This window comes from Vicia villosa, unplaced genomic scaffold (assembly GCF_029867415.1).
Source record: "Vicia villosa cultivar HV-30 ecotype Madison, WI unplaced genomic scaffold, Vvil1.0 ctg.000053F_1_1_2_unsc, whole genome shotgun sequence".
Lineage (NCBI taxonomy): Eukaryota > Viridiplantae > Streptophyta > Magnoliopsida > Fabales > Fabaceae > Vicia > Vicia villosa.
Genome location: NW_026704982.1, coordinates 187,801 through 212,005, shown reverse-complemented (window position 1 = coordinate 212,005; position 24,205 = coordinate 187,801). Strand labels below are relative to the sequence as shown.

The window sequence follows — 24,205 nt, the reverse complement described above, 5'->3', positions numbered from 1 at the left end:
AATTATTTTTAGGTATAATCGATTATATATGTGATTAAAAGTAAATTTATAACTATTTAAATATGAATTACAATCGATGAAAAGTATTGAATTATTACTTCATTTATAAGCCTATAAAAAAATTATGTATTATCTTAACAAAAAAAAATTATGTATTACTTACTACTATTAGAGATGGTTCTCTTTTTGAATTAGTGTATCTGAAGAAGAGATAACATAAGAGTGTCACCATTGGACCAAATATTGTTATCTCTTGATAATTTTAACTATTGAGTGAAGCTCATTAACCACTATAATCACTTAATAAAATTGAACTTTAATATTACACGTATCCTATAGTTTTGTTATTAAAGTTAAGGAGCAACAAACGTGGATAAAATTTCTCAAACTTAGTTAAAAGACAAAAACAGATGCATGATTCTAATGCTATATACAAGTTTCAACACTCTATTATCAAATGGGAATTCCACAAAGTATTATTAAAAAAAGCTACTTGTTGCAAACAGCAAATCTATGACAAAACAAAACTACACATTAGCAAAATTTGCTTCTGGATGATAATGTAGCATCTCATTCCACATCATTTCTCTAACCATATCCTCGTCCAAATTTTCATTTACGTCAAGATTGATAGGGGCTCGAACAGGAAGGTTACACCTTGGATCATAAAGTCCAGCCATGTATGGATGTCGGCGTGCTTCTGATACAGTTATTCTTTTTGTTGGATCAAACGTGAGCATTTTTTGCAACAAATCTATGGCTAACGGATCTGCTTGTGGGAATAGCCGAGAGAATTGTGTCCCCTTTGTAAATGGAAGTGATTTGATAAAAATCATAGCTTTTGGATTTTCAATAAACTCGAGATCATATTCATTTGGACTCCCAATAATGCTTACAATTAGTTTCAGTTGGTTTAGGATGTCGGTTCCTTGAAAAATTGGCTTTCTACCAAGAATTTCAGCAAAAATACATCCTACGGACCATATATCGATTGAGGCTCCATAATTGTTACCGCTTAATAGAAGCTCTGGAGCACGATACCATCGCGTGACAACATAATCTGTCATTGACTCATCTCCAACTCCATTGGTTCGAGCAAATCCAAAGTCACATATCTTTAAATCAAAATTTTTATTGACAAGTAGGTTTTTGGGTTTCAAGTCTCGATGAAGAATATTTGAAGAGTGAAGATAGTTAAGACCTTGAAGTAGCTGTATATAAGAGATTATCATTAGTTTGAATGAATCGTTCAATTTTTTGTTACAATTTTGATTACTGTCTATATATTATAACAAATAAAATATTTAAGAGATTAAAATGTTTGATTATAAAATAAAGATATTATTAGAAGGATAAAATTTTCAATTAAATTTATAGGCTAGTTCATATTTTGATTTTATTTATTTTAATTAGTTGTATAACTTATTTTTTAAATTTGAAATTCTGTTTTAGGAAAAGATTTTATTGTTAAAAACATAAAGTAAATTTTATTTAATAAATAAGTTAATATTTTATTGTTATTCTAACTAATGTTCTTCCTATTTTGTAGCCTATCTAAAGGCATATGGGTTCGGATTAAGTTTATTTACAATTACTATTCAAAAGTAAACCTAAATATAACTCAAAAAAAACTTTAAAAAAAAGGTAAATCTAAACAACTAAACTAGGTCATTTTGTTTGGATCACTAAAAAATATATACAAAAATAAAACAAAAACTAAGACTAATTATACCTGAAATAAAAAATATTTGCAATGATCATTAGAAAGTATTTGAGATGACTTGATAATTTGATGAAGATCAGTATCCATTAGTTCATAAACTAAATAGACATCTTTAAAACTTGTTCTTTGAAATGTGGGTGGCATCATAATATCTTTTAAGGTGATCACATTTTCATGTTGAATATATCTAAGTATCTTCATCTCTCTTAAAGTTCCAATTGAATCACCACAATTATCAAATACATTGCAAATTTTCTTAATTGCAACTTTCTCATTGGTGTCCTTATTAATGGATGAACATACCACACCATATCCTCCTCTTCCTATGAGTTTGATTGGAACATACTTCATATCAATCTCAAACAATGTTTTTTCTAATTTTCCAATGCCATAATAATGCTTTCCTTTTGGTTTAATTCTATATGGAGGTTGAATTAAAGTTGCCATTTTTTCCTGCAAATTAGCATCACCACAACATATTAAGCAAAATTATATTCTATTTAATTTAATTTGAATTATCTCAAAAAAACTCACGAGGCATCAATAAAGAAAACGAATATTTCAAAAGAGTTAGAAATAAACTCATACCTCAAAATTAAATTTCGTTAAAAGGTTCTAAGTAACAAAAGTTATTTGAAAGGATAAAATTTAAGAAGCAGACTCAAAATATAAAATCAACTCTGAAGAGAAAAACTTGATGAGAATAAACAACTTACTGAAGATCACTTTATATTTAAAATGATTAGAAGACAATAAGAGAAAAAGATTCTGTTAAAAAAAATAAATCTAATCTTATTGTTTCCAAAAAAAACAAAACCATTTTTTAATTAATAATTAACAATAAAATATGAGATTAATTGGAATACACTGTCCGTGTAAAACAACTTTACTCCATCATCCAATTAGAAAGAAATATTTTAATACATGAGAAGAGAAAATTATGGAAGAAGTAGTTATTAAAATAATTTAAATAAAATTTATTAATTTTTATTGTTAATTATATACTTATGTGTCAAAATGCTTTGTTTTACTGTATTTCAATTAATCTCATAAAATATACAAATCTAATATACTATCAAGTAACTAAAAGTGACTTGTCATATATCATTATATTCAATTTTTAACTACTTTTATGAGGCTCTATTTACCTATTTAATTAAGTAAAATTTGAGGCTTTGTGTGGTAGTGTGTGTATATATATGTGTGTGTATATATATATATATATATATATATATATATATATATATATATATATATATATATATATATATATATATATATATATATATATATATATATATATATATATATATATATATATATAGAGAGAGAGAGAGAGAGAGAGAGCATATCAAGTGAGAGTATTTTTAAATGAGAGATGAGAGGAAGAAATACCAACCATTGGATTCATCAAGAGAGATAATGTTAATGCATTAATGAGGCTATTAATTTCTCTCTCTTGATGAATCTAATGATTGATATTTCTTTCTCTCATCTCTCATTTAAAATTGCTCTCACTTCATATGCTCCCTATATATATATATATATATATATATATATATATATATATATATATATATATATATATATATATATATATATATATATATATATATATATATATATATATATATATATATATATATATATATATATATATATATATATATATATAGGGAGCGTATCCAGTGAGATTTAATTAACGTTTAAGATTTATTGATTCCATATTAAGAATACCTTATTGAATTTTTATCCATTATGATAAATATTTAAAAATTCCATAAATAAAGTATCTTTTCAAAAATATTTTTATTTTTTTAATTATTATAATATTCTCAAAATGAGATAATCATTATAAGAATTATTATGCTTAATATTCAAATGTAATCACAATAATTTTTTATTTTCACTATTATTCTAACTCCATTTTAATTTTGATCTATAATTTATTTTGAATGAAATAAATTATTTTATTTATAATTAAAAAAAACTTATTCTTCATAATTGATATTGATTTGTTAACTATTTCATTTTGAATAATACTATGAATATAAAATTTAATTTATACTTTAGAATTCATATAATTTTATTCTTCACAAAATTATAAATATAACTTAATATTAATTTGGCACTTATATTTTCCTTTAATTAAAAAAATTTAAGAATGTAAATTTATTGCTTATATTTTGATTTGGATGATTTAATTTTTTCTTTTGAATTCTATACGGGAGAAAATGAAATTTATTACTTATATTTTAATTTTATTTTTAATATTTTTATTTGATAAAAAATATTGAAGAAAACGAAATTATTACTTATATTTTAATTTGGTTGATTTTTTTATTTTAAAGTTCGGAATATTTTGTTTTTGCAATTTATTATTGCAATTATTTTAAATTAAAACACATTTTTGATTTATCAAATATATTTTAATTTGATTAAAAGTATTAAGAATCTAAAATTATTAGATATATATAGATTTGGTTGAATTATTAATTTGTAAGCTCGGTAAATTTTTTTTTGAAATTTTAACGATCATCAATATTTAAAATAAATTATATTATTGTGTTAAAATTTTAATAATTAAAGCAAGAAATAAATTCCGGAAATAATATATTTTTTATGAAAAATTTAAATTCTGAGCATAATAGATAAAAAGACAATACTGTACTACTTGTATGGAACTAATAAATATTATGACTGATAAATATGATTAAAATATTGTTTATTCATTCATAAGATTAAAATATATTTATCACCAATATTTTAATTTTATTTGATCAAAAAAAGCACATAAATTTTAATCTTATTTATCACTCATAAGATTTATTAATTCCAAGTAATAATAGTATTAGTAAAAAAATTGCGACAACATTTAAATATTAAGCATAATAATTCTAAAAAAAATTCTCTTATTTTGATAATATTTTAATAATTAAAAAATAAAAATATTCTTTTGAAAAGATATTTTATTTATGGAATTTTTAAATATCGATCATAATTGATAAAAATTCAGTAAGGTGTTCTTAATATGGAATCAATAAATCTTAAACGTTAATTAAATCTGACGGCTGATATCAATAGTTCTCATTTCTCATAAAAGATATCAGTTCTCACCGGATACGCTCCCATATATATGGCATATCATATGAGAATGCCATATTTATATAAGAATGTGAGAATGAATCTGAACCATTGGATTTTAAAATAAATGGTGGAAATTATGGGTGAATCTTTTTTTCTCTCTCCTACATCATTTATTTCAAAATGTAGGAGAGAGAAAAAAAGATTCAACCATAATCTCCACAATTAATTTTAAAATCCAATGGTTCAGATTCATTCTCACAATTAGTTTTAACATACATCTTAGGTTGCATTTAAATTTTTTTAGTTAAAGCTTGCTAAAATACACCTTCATAAAAATAAAAATAAGTGGGTGTATTTTTGTAAACTCCGCAAGTGTTTGCTAAAATACACCCACTTATTTGTATGAAGGTGTGTTTTAACAACATGCACCTTAAGGTGTATTTTACTATTTTTTAGTTAATGTTTGCTAAAATATATCTTCATAAAAATAAGTAGGTCTACGTTAACAAACTCGTGTGTGTGTGTGTGAAACGTATACTATGAGAATGTTATTTTTATGTGAGAAAATGAGAATTAATAAAATTGAACTTTAATATTACTTGTATCCTATAGTTTTGTTACTAAATTTAAGGAGCATCCTCACTCTACCAACATCCTATATCATCCTTCAGCTTCTTAATGGTGTTCGTGCTCCTCATTTGGCTCTCCTTATTGTGGAAAAATTTGGTGTTTCGATCTCCCTGCTTTAACCACACGACATGACTCCATTAGCGCCAAAATGTTTCCTCAACAAGAAGAAGATTATTCTTTTGCTTCTCGAGAGCCTTATGAGCGTCAATTTCTTCCTTACTCGCAGCCCAACAAACCTCATCATTTAACTTTTGTTCGATTCTTCTAATCTCCTTGCCCACTGGCCCCAATTTGTATTCCTTAAAATCTAGGTCCAGATTTCGCAAGGCTTTAAGCTTCAAGTGCCCCTGCAAGTGACCACCATTCCAAATCTGATTGATAATCTTTTCGCACCTAGGATCCTTTGCCCAAACCCTCTCAAACCTGAAAATATAGACTCTTTTTCCTCGCCTCTCGTTGTCAGCTACCTCTAAATTAATCCTGATAGCAGTATGATCTGAACCAAAGCGCCCTAAGTGGATAATTTTCACCGGGGAGAACCTGCGAGTAAAGTTGTCATGCGTAATTCCCTATCAAGACGACATTGAATGTTAGCATCATCATGGTACCCATTTGTCCACGGATAAGGATACCCTTTGAAACCTAAATCCACCAGCCCACACAGATCCATTACCTGGCAGCCCCAAGCCATCTGACCCACAGTTCTGGTAATTCCCCCAAGTTTCTCACTTTCCTTTTCCTTTCCCAAACAGTCATCCATAGTGCCTTTAGTAACCATTACATCAATTAACTGCCTCTTCCCGATTTAACACTCTTTCAACTTCAATTGCTCTTGAACCACCTTCTTAAATACTTTCCTCCTTGTCCATTTCCTCCTCTTGTTAATTTCTTGTTGAAATCCTCCATTCATTAGCCCTTGTTTAGAGATGTCTACAGCTCCTAGTGATTCAGCTATTGACTCAATTTTCTGATTCCTAATTTGTTTGCCCACCTCCTCTTCTCTTATTCCACTCGTAACCTTGCTCACATCTTGCCCCTCCAAAGGTATCCTCTGATTAACTTCAGCTTCCCCTTCTTTTTCTTTCCCCTTAGATCCACATTTGCTTTGACTTGATATATTAAACAGGATCCTAGTACAATTCTCAGAGCTAGAGCTAGAATCCATTCTTTGTTCCTCCATTACTCAAACCAACTTTAGTTCTAACTATATATAAATCATTAAGGCTCAATATTTTTGTTGAAGTATTCAAAAACTTCTTTTTCCTCAAACTCTTTTGAAACATATATAAATAATTTTTTTATTTTTTCAATGTAAATTTGTTTCAAATAATTAATTATTCACTAGAATTTTTTAAATAATTTAGTTGTGTAAATATGAAGGAGTTCAAGTGAATTTGAATCTCCAAAGGAAAAGTTCTTCTCCTCCTAAGTGTGGGGAGTTTTTAAGAGAAAACATGAACATAAAACTCAATTGTTAATTCCTAATTTCTATTAATCCGAGAAAGATTCTTTTGACTCAAATTCAAATGTGTTTGCACTCATTTGACCTTTTTTTCACTGTGAAAGTTTTTGTTAACTTTAAAATTTTATGTTTGTCGATTCTAAATGATATTTTAATTATTTTTAGGTATAATCAATTATCAATATAAATATATAAAATGTAAAGTACCTGGAAAAACCACAATTAACCTTCTGACTATAAGTCATGACTTTTCTAATTCTAAGGTTAAAAGTGTCTAATTACACCCTACTGCAATTATATGCATTTCGTATTAAATGTTGCTTACGTGTCACTCCTACATTTTTTTCTTATTATTTTAATCTCTAATTAAAGGTTAAATTGTCTATTAAACTTCATTTACGCTCTTACAATTTGCATTATTAATATCTTTATCATTAATATATTATTATGACCATACTACCATACGTTTTACCTGTTGTTATTCCAATAATCACTTATTCTTATTTCAATCAATTATTAAATTGGTGATCCGCTCAATGCATGGAAAAATCAACATTTACATTTAAAGTTGTAAAACTTTTTAAATTTTCAATTTCACAGTCCTCCCATTTATAATCTCTTTATATCAAGAATGAGAATTGCAATGGATATTAAGAGATTGCTAATTTCCAATTAGCAAAGAAAAGTTTCCAAGAAATTTATAATCATTTTCCTTCTCTTTGGTTGATTATCATTCTGGAAAATTTGTTTTCTTCTTCCTTCATCTGATCTGAAATATTTTGGATGTGTATTTGTTTGGGGTTTTAGTTCTCCCTGCGCCGCCTTCCACCACCTTCTGATTTTCTTGCTAAGATGTGGTTTTGATTTGTTCTGAAACAGGGAAGAGGAACTTATGTTGTTGCTTGCATATAGATTTCTATTCTGGATTATACGTTCTTATTTAGATCTTGGTCTTTTCAACCCGCTAATACGGCTCGGATCTAACAATAGGTTTTCTATTTGTTTATATTTTTTGTCTTTTGAATCAATGTTAACTCATATTGCAGGTTGTTGTATTTTCAATTGAATCTTTAGGTTGGAGATTGATGTTGTTTCTGCTCTGCGGATTGGAGATCATGGTTGATTTGATGAAGTTATGGTCGTTGGTGCAGATTTGCTGAATGTTTCAAAGGGAAGCTATTGTGTTAAAAGTGATCGAAAGTTTTATTTGCACGTTGCGGATTTGAAACGGATGAAGGTTGTTGCGTGTTGTCGGTTCGTTGAAGGTGCTGTGTTGATGTAAATGTGATGTGAGAGTTGATTGTGGATTAGTTGTGAGTTTTGCTGCTACATTACATCTAAAAGTAAATCTAATTGTTTTCTTTTCCTTTGTAATGTATTATTTCATTTGAAATTAAGTTCAACTTATAAATTGAAGACATTATATTACTGATGGTATGAGTAATTATTTGCATTTGCTTTTAAATTGTCTTCATCGTTCTTTCAGATCTGTTATAGTAATATTTATGTTTCTGTCACAAGCATTGGTGTGAATTCCATATTGGTATTTTCTACCACGGTAATGACCAGGGTTTGATTCCCCGGATGTGCAACAAGTATATTGTTCTTTCTTTTATCAACTTTTAAGATTTTTCATTTTTCATATTTAACTCTTCTAATAATAATCGAATTTGGACACACTGCACCCATATTCTATCATCTATCTACGTTAAAGTTTCAAGTTTTTCTGCTCCCTCTCTCTCTTGACTTAAAGCTCATCAATGGCAATTGACTATTGTAATAAATAATCAATAATTACATTTATAATTAGTAGTTGTATATATTATTAATATCAGTTAAAATTATAATTAAATTTACCAAATTCCAAAAAATAATAATAATAAAGAGTTTAATTGAATTATTATTTAATATAAATATATTTGATTTTAATTTTGAATCCCTAGAATCTTTTCTCCACCTGCTTGCCAATAATGATAATAAATAAAATAAACTATTTGTGATTCGTCTAACTTAAATTTTGTTTGCATCACTATACATATTTATTTATAAAATCAAATTAATAATGACTAAATTATCATTTTGATTTATTACCAATGAAGAATAATTTATGTGAAGTAATATGTTATACAATTATTCACTTTTTTTAATTTTAAATTTAGATCAATTTTAACATTTTAAAAACTCATTACAATAAATTACAAATTCATTTTTTAAATCAAGAAATATTTACAGGTCGCACTTCAGTATCACATATTTAAGTCATAATTTTTTTTTTTAATTTCAACATTAAAAAAAAAACATTACTGTACATGCATCACATAACTACAAATTTAAAACCAAAACCTATTTAATAATTTTCACATAGAAATAAAAAATAATGCAGTTTGCTTTTTTAAGATATTTATTTTGCAACAAGAACTATTTATTTTGAAAACTATTTATTTAAAATGTATAAATAAAAATGGACCATAATTAATGAATTTAATGATTTATTTGAATATTAAACTTACTATTTAAAAGTATGGTTATGATTTATTGATTAATGCACATTAAAAGTATATACTAAGTATACTAAACCATGTGTATAATACTATCATAGAATTTTAATAGGTAATTACTATGATTTTTTAATTTTTTTAATAATTACTATAATTTTTTATTCTTTGTAACAGTAGTAATAATAATTATTACAATTTTAAATATGTGATAAATGGGTTATAATGAACAACAATAATTATTTAAATTTTCAATACAAGTCATAAACTTTTTTTTAATACCCAAATTAGGTTAATAAAACAATTATTTTAATATCTTTTTTAGTTATTTTTTTATGATAAATACCGTAAAAAAATATTTTATTTTTACTAAATAGAATGAGATACAAATATTTTTTATAAACAAAAATAAATTATAAATATATTTATAAATGAGAAATTGTTTAAAAAAATGTTTACGGTTGATATAATTATATAATTATATGTAATAATTTAGTTTTGCAATTGTTTTTTTAACAGAGCTAATAAACAAATATTAGTTTAATGATTTAAATTTTAATTGATAAATATATTTTCACTAATAAGTTATAAATATTTTTATAAACGTTAATAAGTTACAAATTTTTTTATAAACGGGAAAATACTATTGTTGATTCAATTATATTATTAAACTGAAATAAGTTACAAATATTTTTTATAAATGGGAAAAAATCTATTGTTGATACAATTATATTTATAAATCAATATAAATATATAAAATGTAAAGTACCTGGAAAAACCACAATTAACCTTCTGACTATAAGTCATGACTTTTCTAATTCTAAGGTTAAAAGTGTCTAATTACACCCTACTGCAATTATATGCATTTCGTATTAAATGTTACTTACGTGTCACTCCTACATTTTTTTCTTATTATTTTAATCTCTAATTAAAGGTTAAATTGTCTATTAAACTTCATTTACGCTATTGTTGATACAATTATATTGATACAATTATTTCTAAGTGTTTATATTGGATCAAATAAGTATATTGTTGTTAAAAATATTTAAAAATACTACTTTGATCAATGCATAAAGGTTATTACATATTATTAGTTTATATTTATATTTATGATTATGTGAATGTTTATGATCTATAAAATAAATTTCAAAACTGAAAAATAAGATATCGTGATGTGTAATATGAATCAAGACGGAACCCGTGCGATAGCACGGGTATCTTACTAGTATATGTATTCAAATAAAATTATAACTATTTAAATATCAATTACAATCGACGAAAAGTATTGAATTATTACTTCATTTATAAGCTTATTAAAAAATTGTGTATTACTGATGGTGCTCTCTTTGAATTAGAGTATCTGAAAAGAGATAAGATAAGAGCTTAACCATTGGACCAAATATTATTATCTGTTGATAATTTTAACTATTGAGTGAAGCTCAATAACCACTATAATCACTTAATAAAATTGCAATTTAATATTACATGAATCTTATAATTTTGTTGTCGAATTTAAGGAGCAACAAACATGGATAAAATTCTCAACCACAAAGTACTAATAAAAAAAGCTATTTGTTGCCAATGACAGATACATTCATATGTGGGCTCAAGCCCCCACCAATTAATTTTCTCGGTACGCAATGTTAGTATTCTTTTTATTTATATAAAGTATAGAGATGCATGCCCCCACAACTTTTTTTTTTATATTTTTTCCACTTTTTCACTATTTGTTGTATTCTAATGATTCAAACTTAATAATCCTACTGTTTAGATCGTCGTCTATAGTTTATAATTCATTGGCACTTTAGTTATAATTTTTTTTTAATTTGTAAAGTTAAATTTTTTATTTACTATTTTCTGAATAATTAATAAAAAAATACATTTATTGATTTGTGTGATTTCTTAACTTTATCTCTTATATAAAAGAACGGAGGTAGTATTTCTTTACTTAACAGAAAATTTCCATACAAAATTCTATGTAACACCTATCCAACACCTTTTTAATTGGTTAGAATTAATAGTGATTCCTCTTAATTCATAGGGATTCAAATAATTTGATGGTTTTCATATTAACTTTAAACTAATAAAAAGTAAAAAGGAAGTGTGTGAAAGTTTTTGTGTAGACAGTATGATCTAAGTATTATTCAACTTTTTATGATTTTAAAATTTGTTTTTTACACCTTTTTGAGTAATTATTTTCTTCTCTTTTTTCAAATATCAATCAAATATAAAAAAATTTCACGTTGTTAACCTCTGACATTTTCCTCTATAAAATCTCCTTCTAATTTATTTTTTTAAATAAAATGGAAGAAAAAAATCTAACGACTCATACCATAATATTAAATAAATATATATTTTATGAAATTTAAAAGAAAGTAATTATTTTTTGAAGAAAAAAATTCTAACGACTCCTACTGTAATATTAATTTATATTTTAAAATTTTTTAGAAGAAAGTAATTTTTTATCATTTAAAGTAAGATTAAAAGTAATTTTACAATCTACATAAAAATTTACTCAAATGCATTTTGCCTCCAATAGACAAAATGTCTGGATCTGCCACTGTTTATTGCAAACAACAAATCTATTAACTACACAACAAGTACTTTAGTTTCAAGTTTCTCTAGTAAAATATACAAAACTACAGCTAGTGACAAATCATGTGAAGCAGAAACATCTAAACATTAGCTAAAGCAGCTTCTGGATGATAATGTAGCATCTCATTCCACATCATTTCTCTAATCCTATCCTCGTCCCAATTTTCATTTATGTCAAGATTGATAGGAGCTCGAGCAGGAAGGTTACACCTTGGATCATAAAGACCAGCCATATATGGATGTTGGAGTGCTTCTGATACAGTTATTCTTTTTGTTGGATCAAACGTGAGCATATTTTGCAACAAATCTATGGCTAACGAATCTGCTTGTGGGAATAGCTGAGAGAAGTGTGTTCCCTTTGTAAATGGAAGTGATTTGATAAAAATCATAGCTTTTGGATTTTCAATAAACTCGAGATCATATTCACTTGGACTCCCAAGAATGCTTACAATTAGTTTAAGTTGGTTTAAGATGTCGGTTCCTTGAAAAATTGGCTTTCTACCAAGAATTTCAGCAAAAATACATCCTACAGACCACATATCAATTGAGGCTCCATAATTGTTACTGCTTAGTAAAAGCTCTGGAGCACGATACCATCGTGTGACCACATAATCTGTCATTGACTCATCACCAACTCCATTGGTCCGAGCAAATCCAAAGTCACATATCTTCAAATCAAAATTTTTATTGACAAGTAGATTTTTGGGTTTCAAGTCTCGATGAAGAATATTTGCAGAGTGAAGATAATTAAGACCTTGAAGTAGCTGTATATAAGAGATTATCATTAGTTTGAATGAATCGTTCAATTTTTTGTTACAATTTTGATTACTGTCTAAATATTATAACAAATAAAATATTTAAGAGATTAAAATGTTTGATTATAAAATAAAGATATTATTAGAAGGAAAAAAATCAATTAAATTTATAGGTTAGTTAATATTTTAATTTTATTTATTTTAATTAGTTGGTATAACATATTTTTTAAATTTGAAATTCTGTTTTAGGAAAAGATTTTATTGTTAAAAACATAAAGTAAATTTTATTTAATAAATTAGTTGATATTTTATTGTTATTCTAACAAATGTTCTTCCTATTTTGTAGCCTATCTAAAGGCATATGGGTTCGGATTAAATTTATTTACAATTACTATTCCAAAGTAAACCTAAATATAACTCAAAAAAACTTTACAAAAAAGGTAAACCTTAACAACTAAACCAGGATCATTTTGTTTGGATCACTAAAAAATTTATACAAAATAAAACAAAAATTAAGACTAACTATACCTGAAATAAAAAATATTTGCAATGATCATTAGAAAGTATTTGAGATGACTTGATAATTTGATGAAGATCAGTATCCATTAGTTCATAAACTAAATAGACATCTTTAAAACTTGTTCTTTGAAATGTGGGTGGCATCATAATATCTTTTAAGGTGATCACATTTTCATGTTGAATATATCTAAGTATCTTCATCTCTCTTAAAGTTCCAATTGAATCACCACAATTATCAAATACATTGCAAATTTTCTTAATTGCAACTTTCTCATTGGTGTCCTTATTAATGGATGAACATACCACACCATATCCTCCTCTGCCTATGAGTTTGATTGGAACATACTTCATATCAATCTCAAACAATATTTTTTCTAATTTTCCAATGGCATAATAATGCTTTCCTTTTGGTTTAATTCTATAAGGAGGTTGAATTAAAGTTGCCATTTTTTTTCCTGCAAATTATTCATAACCACATCATATTAAGCAAAATAAATGTTTTACTGAATTTTGCAATATAAAAGAAGGTTAGAGTCAAGTCTTAAGAATTAATTATAAATCTTGGTTTTATTTCTAATGATCTCAAAACTCAAAAGTACTATAGAGACATCAATAAAGAAAACGAATCTTTCAAAATAGTTAGAAATAAATTCATACCTCAAAATTAAATTTTTTCAAAAGGTTCTGAAGTGTACAATGGACAAAAGTTATTTGAATGGACAAGATCTAAGAAGTGGACTCAAAATTTAAAATAAACTCAGAGAGAAAAAAATGATGAGAATTAACAATTTAGTCGAGATCACTTATATTTATAATGATTTGAAGGCAATAAAAGAAGAAGATTCTGTAAAAAAAACAATAAATCTAATCTGATTTAATTTGTTTCTAATTTTTTTTATTATTTAACAATAAAATATTCAAATACAATCTTAACAAATAAATAAAAGTGACGTTGTTTATATTATTATATTAATTTTTTTGTGAAGATACATTTTGTCTCACAAAAATTATAGAATTTAAATTAATCTCTGACAAAAAAAAAGAATCCGATTTAATTTTTGGCAAAATTTAATCGGGCCATATTAGTCTTTTCGTACATATTTTTTTAAAATTGGTTTTTTTCTACTTTAAAACCGTGACTGGACTGCCACGTTATATTTTATTTATTGTTCATTTTTTAAATACTAGTTAATTGATTTCAAATTTTAATTTAATTTTAAACAACTTAAAAGAATATAACCAAAAACTTTTAAGACTCATGTGCTTTTAATTTAAAATTTATAAGATAAAATGATAGTCATTTTAGAACTACAACAATTGTTCTTAATATTTTTAATGATGAATACCTAACTTAATAATTCAGAATAAATATTTACTTATTTATTTATTTTAAATAATACATAAATTTTAAAAAATTAATAAAATATAAATTTTAAATATAATAAATCAAACATAAATAAATTAAATAATATTTATTTGAAATTAAATAACACACAAATAAATATTTACTTATTTTAAATTAAAATATTATTTAATTAAAATAAAATGATAATAAATTAATATAACAATAATTCATGTATATATTAATTTTGTTAATTACATTTATTATTTATATTTTATTAATTTTATTTTTAAATTTGTGTATTATTTAAAATAAATAAATAAGTAAATATTTATTATGAATTATTAAGTTGAGTACTCATCATTAAAAATATTACTGATTGGTATAGTTGTAAAGTAACTACCGATTAACCTGAAAGGACTTAGGTTCATATTTTTTATTTTAAGTTCAGAAATGTTTAATATTACTACAAACTATGGAAATTATTTGTCACTAAAGTACATTAGTTTAGTGGTAAAGACATAAGATGTGGCTTAAAGATCATTGGTTCAATTTTTTTAGGAACAAATTTTAGCTAAAAATTAAAATCAATTAAGTATTTAAAAAATGAAAAATAAAATTCAATGTGGCAGTTCAATCACGATTTAAAAGGAGGGAAAAATCAATTTGAGAAAAATATTGACACAGAAAATAATATGACCCGGTTAAATTTTATAAGGGATTAAGTCAGATTTTTTTCGTCACGCATTAATTTGAATTTCATAGTTTTTATGAGGAACTAAAATAGGTCTTCCCTCTAAATTTTTAAAAACCTTTATATGTTGCATCATAATGCATTCACAAGCAAATATAACAACACATCCTTACCTCATAGAATAAAATATGATCGATAATAATAAAATAAAAAGGAAGAGTAAATGTGTAAAATGTTCAATCTAATAAATTAAATATTTTAATTGAATTTATGTAAGATTTTTGAAGATATCCATAAACAATATAAATATCATTAGAAAAGATTGTTTTGAAAATTTAGAAACAAATAAATGAATATAAATTCATAATTCTATAAAAGATCTTTATATAAAAAAATTATTTTATTGTCTAACACATTTTATATTAGGTCAATCTCTTAAATTAATCATCAATTGCAATTATAATATGAATTATGAGTTGCTCTAAATGTATATATGGTTTTTTAATGATTTTTTTATTTTATATTTAACTTATAGAAATTTTTTTTGGAGTAAAATATAACTTTATTATCAAAACAGTTAAAGCAAAACCGATCAAAAATAATCCAGGTTGCAAAATACATCAAATAAACTAGAATGAAAACTCATTAAACTAAGCTCATGGTTCCTCAGAAGCTTCCTGGACTTAGCTCGCACGCTAACAGTTTATTGAATCCTCTTTAGGAGATCACAAGATGGATGTATGTGCCCAATAATCCTCTCATTTCGTATTTTCCACAAATGGTATATAGTTTCTGCAGCAACCAATTTGAGGAGGTTCCTTCTCCAAACTTTTTTAAAAGCCTCCATGGTGAGCCAAACCTTTTCTTCCTCCCAACCTCTACTATGTCTGTTGAACCCTATCCAATTAAGGAGTTGATGTCAAATATTATTTGTGTGTCTGTACTCAAAGAACAAATGACACGGGGTTTCAGTCTGATTGCGGGGGTTTCAAACCCCCTGTAAATAACAAAAAATAATAATTTTTCCCAAACAATTAATCAAACAGTTGATAGAGAAATCCAACTAATATGTAAGTTGTAAGAAAGTTGGATCAAATTTCTCATTTCTGCTTACGTTGCCACCAACATCTTCTTCCATTAGAAAAACCCTAAATTTCATTTTCTAAGTGAAAAACTCACTCAGAAAAATGAAGACTATTCCTTTGATTCTAATGGGGTGTGGTGCTGGAGAATCTCTATCAAAACTTGGTGACAATGGTAGATATCTTATCTATGCTAGTGTGTCTAGCTTGTCTTGGTAGTGATATGAATGTTTGTGATTTGTTGGGTTAACTCTTTAATTTTAATTGAAAGGACAATGTCATGTTTTTGCGTATCCGGAATCGCAAGGAAAGATTATAGAGATTGCATCTCAACTTGGTAAAAGATCAGGTGTGTTCAATTTTATTGTTTGACGCATTACCTGAGTAAAATTTCATTTATGCAATCACTTAGACAGCTTTATATTTGAATTTTTCAATTTTCATTGTAGGTTTGGCCTTTGTAGACTGCACTACTAGCTTCGACACTGTTTCAGTGCTAAAACAAGTGGTTGATTTGGGTTGTTGTGTTGTTAAGGCAAATAAAAAGCCTCTTACTTCTACAATAGTAAGATCATTCCAAATGTTTCATAATAATTATTGAAATGGGAGATAGGAAAATAATTATTGTTAAGTATATAAGTCTTATTTTACTTTACCCCTTTGTAACCTGTGGCACTTGTTGACACATTCTAAGAGGAAAAGGAAACCTAATTTATGGTCTTTGAAAAAAAATCATGAAGCAACATCATCCCTAAATTTTACAATGGATGGAATTTTGTTTTTCTGTTAAACTATTAACAGAATATGTCATTATGTTATGATATTGTGTTTTTGAAGCTTCAGCTTCAAAGTGTTCATATGATCTTCTTTGAAGTGAACTTTTTCAATCTTAAAATGAAATTCCCTTAAAAATGGGCATGATCTGAATATTTCCTTTTTTGTTTGCATTTGATAGAAAATCAAATACAAGAGTGACTATTAGAGTTTCATTATAATTATATTAGAGTTTTCTCTTAAAAAAAGTTCCATTATAATTATTCTATTAAGTAAAAAATAGGGTTGATTTCTCATGCTTTTCTTTGTATAATTTGTGTAAGCAGTTGATAGGAAATTAGAGGTTATATTTATGTCTTCACTCTAATTGTTATGGACGGTAATAATAATATTAATAATACTGATGAATCCAAAACTGTGACTGATATTATTGGCTCTTCGTCTTCTACTACTACTATGCATGATAATATTGGGAACTCGATTGATTGAACATTTTTGGATGTGTTTGACGGTTCAAGTAATGATACTAGTTTTGTTGGGTCTGAGAATTATGGTGGTTTCTATTCTGATCTTGAGAAGATGAATTCGGGTGAGTTATTCAGTTTACCACAACAGCTACCACTATTTGAGGACAATATTGAGAAGGAACTAGTTAAAGGTGAAGGTGATGATGATGTTTATGATGATGACCCTTTTTCTCATCAACCATTCCTTTGGAACTGGGACTTTTGATCATTCTCCATTCTCTCTATACTTTTGCTAAATATTCTTACTTTATATCCAGCCACTCTTGTTTTTAAGTTATTTAAAGGGGGTTTAAAACCCCCGCAATCTGTCTTTTTTTTTAGTTTTGACTTTACCAGACGGGGCGTCATACGTGGCGTGCCACGTAAGCCTCCGTTAGTGCAATCTAACGGGAGGGACCAAAAGTCGTGACGGAAAATTTTGGGAGGACCAAAGTTCGACGAAATTTTTTGTAAGGACTAAAAGTGAAAAGTGCCATATTTATAGGGACTAAAAACTTATTTAACCCTTTTTTGTATGATATTTATTTTATTTTACGTATTAACAAAAAATAAAATATTATTTATAAATACTAGTATTATTTTTATTTGAAATAAAATTACCATATATTTATTTTTGTTTTTATTTTTAATTTGTTGACGTTGATAAACATAAAAGAAAAAATAATAGTTTAGATTTGTATCTCTTTATATGTAAAATATTGAGAGTGAAAAAGAAGTTATAGTATTATCAGGATAGCATATTCATATGCATGCACATGTTTATAATTACAAATTTAATTATTTAAAAACTCAATTTTTTTTTATATTATCCTTTAAGATGAAATTGTAAGACACAATTCATATTTATGCATCAAGTTATAAATTTATTTTAAAAATTATAAACTTGTTTTATGATAATGTATGAATGATTGAACACAAAATCATATTGTCCTCCATATGTGTTGGCTCAATAATTTTTTTGTAAAAAAAATCGAACCAATCAAACCAATCCAAACCGCATTAGTTTAGTCTGGTTTGATTCAGTTTTATTTCTAAAAGTCAACTGAACCAAACCAAACCAAACCGCACATTTTTTTCACGTGACTCAGATGATTTTTAGAGTAAAAGTCGGCCAAACCGCACCGTAAACAGCATTAGTCTAAGTACCTTTGTTCATGCTATGATAGAAAAAATCCATTATTTGCATTAGTAATCAATAGTATCAAATTTGATTGTCCGCTCTGTGGTGGATTACTATGGTTGAACTTGCTTTTTGTCCATTTTTCTTACTTTTGCACTATGGTTTTCAAGAAAAATGGGTCATAGTAATTCAGAGCTCGTGCTGAGAGGTACTGACACTGATCAAACATTATTCCCACTAGGAATTGAATTTGATATTCCCCTTTAGAGAAAAAAGTTTACACCATTTTTAGGTGTTGGAATTTAATGTTCTTACCTTTTTTTTATTGTAGTTTTATGTTTTTCTTTTCTTTATCATTATTGTATAATTTATTGTTTTATTGATGTGTTTTTATTCTTCATTGGTTGACATCTTTAATATTTTCGAACGGTTATGTATTTTTTACTCTGGTCACTCTTTTATTTTATAATATATATTTTGTCTCTTAAAAAATAATATAAATGATTTCTTTGTAACAAATTTGTGAGTAAGCGCAATAAGAATTCAAAAAATTGTATCTAATTAGAGTTATTTGCCATGAATTTCTACATTCAAAAAATAGAGATGAAAAGTAATCATGTAAATTAAAGCATTTGTTGTTAGTGTGTAATGCACTAGGGTGGAGAAAGAGGGAGAATGAAAAGTAATTGTATTATTTAAAATTGAATTACACTATGTAGATATACAAGTAGTTACTTGTAGTCCAAGTTGAAGGATAGAAAAACACTTAGAAAGGGGGGGTTTGAATAAGTGTAGCTTTAAAAAACTTGACAGATAAAAATAAATTGCACAGTTATTTTTATCCTGGTTCGTTGTTAACTAAACTACTCCAGTCCACCCCCGCAGAGATGATTTACCTCAACTGAGGATTTAATCCACTAATCGCACGGATTACAATGGTTTTCCACTTAGTCAGCAACTAAGTCTTCCAGAGTCTTCTGATCACACACTGATCACTCCAGGAACAACTGCTTAGATATCCTCTAAGACTTTTCTAGAGTATACTGATCCACACGATCACTCTAGTTACAACCTGCTTAGATAACCTCTAAGACTTCCTAGAGTATTCTGATCCACACGATCACTCTAGTTCCTTACAACTTAATGTAATCAATTCTAAGAGTATTACAAATGCTTCTTAAAAGCTATAATCACAAACTGTGATATTTCTCTTAACGTTTAAGCTTAATCTCACTAATATATTACAACAGCAATGTAGTGAGCTTTGATGAAGATGAAGATTCTGAGCTTTGAATTTGAACAGAGTTTCAGCAAGTTAATAGGCGTTGTTTTGTTCAGGATCGTTAACCTTGCTTCTCATCAGAACTTCATATTTATAGGCGTTGGAGAAGATGACCGTTGAGTGCATTTAATGCTTTGCGTGTTCCGTACAGCATCGCATTTAATGTTATACGCTTTTGTCAACTACCTCGAGCCTTGTTCACGCTGTGTCTACTGACGTAGCCTTTAATAGCTTTTAACGTTCCTTTTGTCAGTCAGCGTAGCTTGCCACTTGTACTTTCTTCTGATCTGATGTTTGTGAATACAACGTTTGAATATCATCAGAGTCAAACAGCTTGGTGCAAAGCATCTTCTGATCTTCTGACCTTGAAGTGCTTCTGAGCGTGATACCATCAGAACTTCAGTGCTTCTGTTCTCTTGTTCTTCTGATGCTTCCATAGACCCATGTTCTGATTCTGCTTCGACCATCTTCTGATGTCTTGCCAGACCATGTTCTGATGTTGCATGCTGAACCCTTTGAGACAAAGCTTCTGAGCGCTGAATTATGCATACTCTTTATATATTTCCTGAAAAGGAAATTGCATTGGATTAGAGTACCATATTATCTTAAGCAAAATTCATATTATTGTTATCATCAAAACTAAGATAATTGATCAGAACAAATCTTGTTCTAACAATCTCCCCCTTTTTGATGATGACAAAAACATATATAAATGATATGAATTTGCGATCAGAAAGAACAGACGGCAAAAGACAAATTACACAGCTATAGCATAAGCATATGAATATGTCTCCCCCTGAGATTAACAATCTCCCCCTGAGATAAATAATCTCCCCCTGAAATAAATACTCGAAGAACTTTAATAAAAGACTTCCCTGATTATTTCGGTAGAGACGATCATATAAGCTTCTGTCTTCAGAGAATTCATAGCTTCTGACTTCTGCTTCCATAGGACAGCTTCAGAACTAGAATTTCTTTAGATCCCTAGAACACTCACAGCTTCTGATTCCTGCTTCCATCTAGGACAGCTTCAGAACTTGAATTTCTTTGATCTTCAGAACATTCACAACTTCTGATTTCTGCTTCCATCTAGGACTGCTTCAGAACTTGAATTTTCTGCCAACATCACTTCATGCTAGATTTGTATCAGAACATTGTTGAATGTACCAGAGCTTCATCAGAGCATCTCTACATCCTGAAATGTTACAGAACAAAAACTAAACGACAAAAGTCAGCATGAACGAGTCAGAACATAAAATGTATATTTGAACACATGATATGTATCAGAGCCATATAGGCTAAAAAAATGTATCAGAGCAAATAGAATTTTGTCATAGCAAATAGACAAATATAGATCAAATTCTATTATCAGTGCTTCTGATTTCTGAAGCTTGATAGCACTCAGCTTGCTTCAGTTTCCATGGTCTTATTCTTTTTTACAGAATAACCCTTCTTATGGTTTTTGCTTCTTGTGTTTGCGTTGAAAATTCTCTTCACTGCTTTATACCTGCAAAACACTTAAACCATATAGAACTTGCAGTTCTTGTTAGAAAATGTATGGGAGCTTTACCCAGCAACTGATAGATTAATCAAATCATTTATCATTTATCTTCTTCCCCTTTTTGTCATAACATCAAAAAGAATATTTCAAAAGATTCAGATGAATAAAACGACAAATAAAATCACTGGAATGTAAAAACAAAGAAACTTTTTCATTTATAATCAAAAGATATTACAAAAGGTTCCTATGTTTAACAAGCAGATGCAACAAGGAAAGAAAACTACTAAGACCAAAACCTAGGACCCTAGCTAAGACAAAGTCTGTGCCAGCATGCCATGAAGGAGTAAAACGCATCACTGACTGCTTCTTGGGCTTCCAGGCGAGGGGTCAGGGAGACTTGGTTCTGATGCAGATCTTCCACAATCTTTATCAGAGACAACATTCTCAGCAGGTGAAGATGAGGAGATTTCTTTGGAATGGGTTGAGGGAGAGGAAAGGTTAGATGAAGAGGAAGTTGAGTCTAGAAGGAAACAAGATGAGGAAGAAGATGGAGATGATGGAGGGCTTTCACCAGGGGGTTGAAACACACGTCTAGAATAGTTTCCAGATAACATTGCTTCGAATGGATTCACCTTGAGAGGGTCATAGGTGATCTTTATCTTTTTGGGTTTGGAGGGAGATGTTTCAACAGCTTTCCTCTTTTTGTTTTGATCTTTTCCATGGTTTCCTGGGCTTGATGAAGAGTTCATGATGGATTTGCAGATAATGAACAGCTAGGGTTTGATATGAATGCAAAAAGATAGAGTGAATAGAGAAAATATGAGAGGGAAGGAGAAGTGTTTGAAGAATATAAAGAAAAACTGAAAGAGAGTAAATGATGAAAAGCATTTAATGTTACGTGACGTGAGGAGAGATAATAAAGACAAATGAGGTGACTAGCACAGTTACCTATGGTCGGCGTCCCTTCAACTGCACGCGCGCTTATCCATGAATAGTAACGACAGGTTTACCATCCCGAGATAAAACGTTACAGCTGTTTTGCTTTAAAAGAGGTTCTGAATCAACTTAGACAATGAAACGTTAGTAATAACCGAATCATAATTTCTAAAAGATTTCAATCAGAACTTCTGATTTTAAAAAAAATTCACATTCATTTCAGAAGATACTCATACGTAAGAACTTCTCATCTTCTCATTCTGGGCATAAATCCATACTGATGTTCTTCAGAATGAACTTAAACCTATCTTCAGCCAGGGGTTTTGTAAAGATATCAGCCCATTGATGGTCTGTATCAACAAAGTTTAAAGATATAACACCCTTCTGAACATAGTCCCTTATGAAATGATGTTTAATCTCAATATGTTTAGCCTTTGAATGAAGAATAGGATTCTTAGATAAACATATAGCAGAAGTGTTATCACAGAATATAGGAATGTTACTCTCAAATATCTGATAATCTTCCAGCTGACTCTTCATCCAGAGTGTCATACCTCAAAATTTACCTCCCACACTTTTCTCATAACAAAAGCAAGGCTCAAATCTCAAAGCATGGCTCATTCACATAATCCAGATAATTCACAGTCAACTGATCCAAATTGAAAGGTCAATCATAATCAAGGCATGATCCAAACTTTAACCATTGGGCAAATATCAAGTATGGGGTGCATAACCATCATTTGATCAAGAATTGATCATGATTCCATTAATAGAAACTCAGAGATGAACAAAGATGAAAAGGTTCAAATTAGGGTTTCTTAGGAGAAAGTCAACCCAACTTTGACTGGGCATAACTTTCACATGGAACATCAGAAATTCCCCACTCAAAGCCTATTGTGAAGGAAATTGAATTCTCTACAACTTTGTGTCTCACAAGCCAAGGCTAAAAATGCTTCATTTAAGAGATACAAAGCAAAAGATTACAGGTCATTTTCAGGCATCCTTCAAAAGTAGTTTTTTCCCAAAGAGGATATGATCAAGATAAAAGTTCCAAATGAAAAATATATTCCAAAGTGGCTTGTAGAGGACCTCTTGAGGTTTCCAAAAAGTATTAGAGCTCCCTCATAGCTTAAAAATTGAGTGAGATATGCTTGATCAAAGTTAGGTGATTTTGAAGGACCAAATGTGAAGAAGGAGGGTTCAAATTAAGGAATTTTGCAAATGGGCCTATGGTTTTCTTATGCAAACTTGGTCCACAAGTTATTAACATGCCCAAAATAAGATGTCACGAAATTTAAACATATTATTTAGTTTTTTTAAACATTTATTTCATAAAAAATTGATTTTATGATTTAAATAAGTAAGAAAATTAAATATTTTGTTAGAAAATATATTTTGTTGATTTCCAATCAATGTTAATGACAAAATATATTATTAATTTCGTGGTAATTGGATGAAGGAGAAATAAAATCAAATCTTGACCAAAATAGTAGCTTATCATTCAAGAAAGAAAATCAAATTTCTCAACATGGCAAGATTGGATTCAAGGATTCTTTGGGCTCTTTTCTAAACCTAATTCGTTCCCCTATAAGTACTGAACCTAAAGCATGGGATTAGGGGAGGAAATCTGAAAGAAAGGCACACTTGCAAGAACAAAAAAAATCACCAAGGAGGTCGGATT

General features: G+C 27.9%; 2 protein-coding genes across 2 annotated transcripts; both read right to left on the bottom strand.

Annotated features, from left to right (window-relative positions):
* Positions 1–527: 527 nt before the first annotated feature.
* LOC131623147 (mitogen-activated protein kinase 7-like) lies at positions 528–2,170 on the bottom strand. The gene is made up of 2 exons (XM_058894154.1): positions 1,733–2,170; positions 528–1,211 (listed from the first exon to the last, which is right to left on the bottom strand). The coding sequence occupies exons 1-2, from the start codon at positions 2,168–2,170 to the stop codon at positions 528–530; spliced, it is 1,122 nt and encodes a 373-aa protein (XP_058750137.1).
* Positions 2,171–12,072: 9,902 nt separating this feature from the next.
* Positions 12,073–13,713, bottom strand: LOC131623146 (mitogen-activated protein kinase 7-like). The gene is made up of 2 exons (XM_058894153.1): positions 13,276–13,713; positions 12,073–12,756 (listed from the first exon to the last, which is right to left on the bottom strand). The coding sequence occupies exons 1-2, from the start codon at positions 13,711–13,713 to the stop codon at positions 12,073–12,075; spliced, it is 1,122 nt and encodes a 373-aa protein (XP_058750136.1).
* Between the last annotated feature and the right edge of the window lie 10,492 nt (positions 13,714–24,205).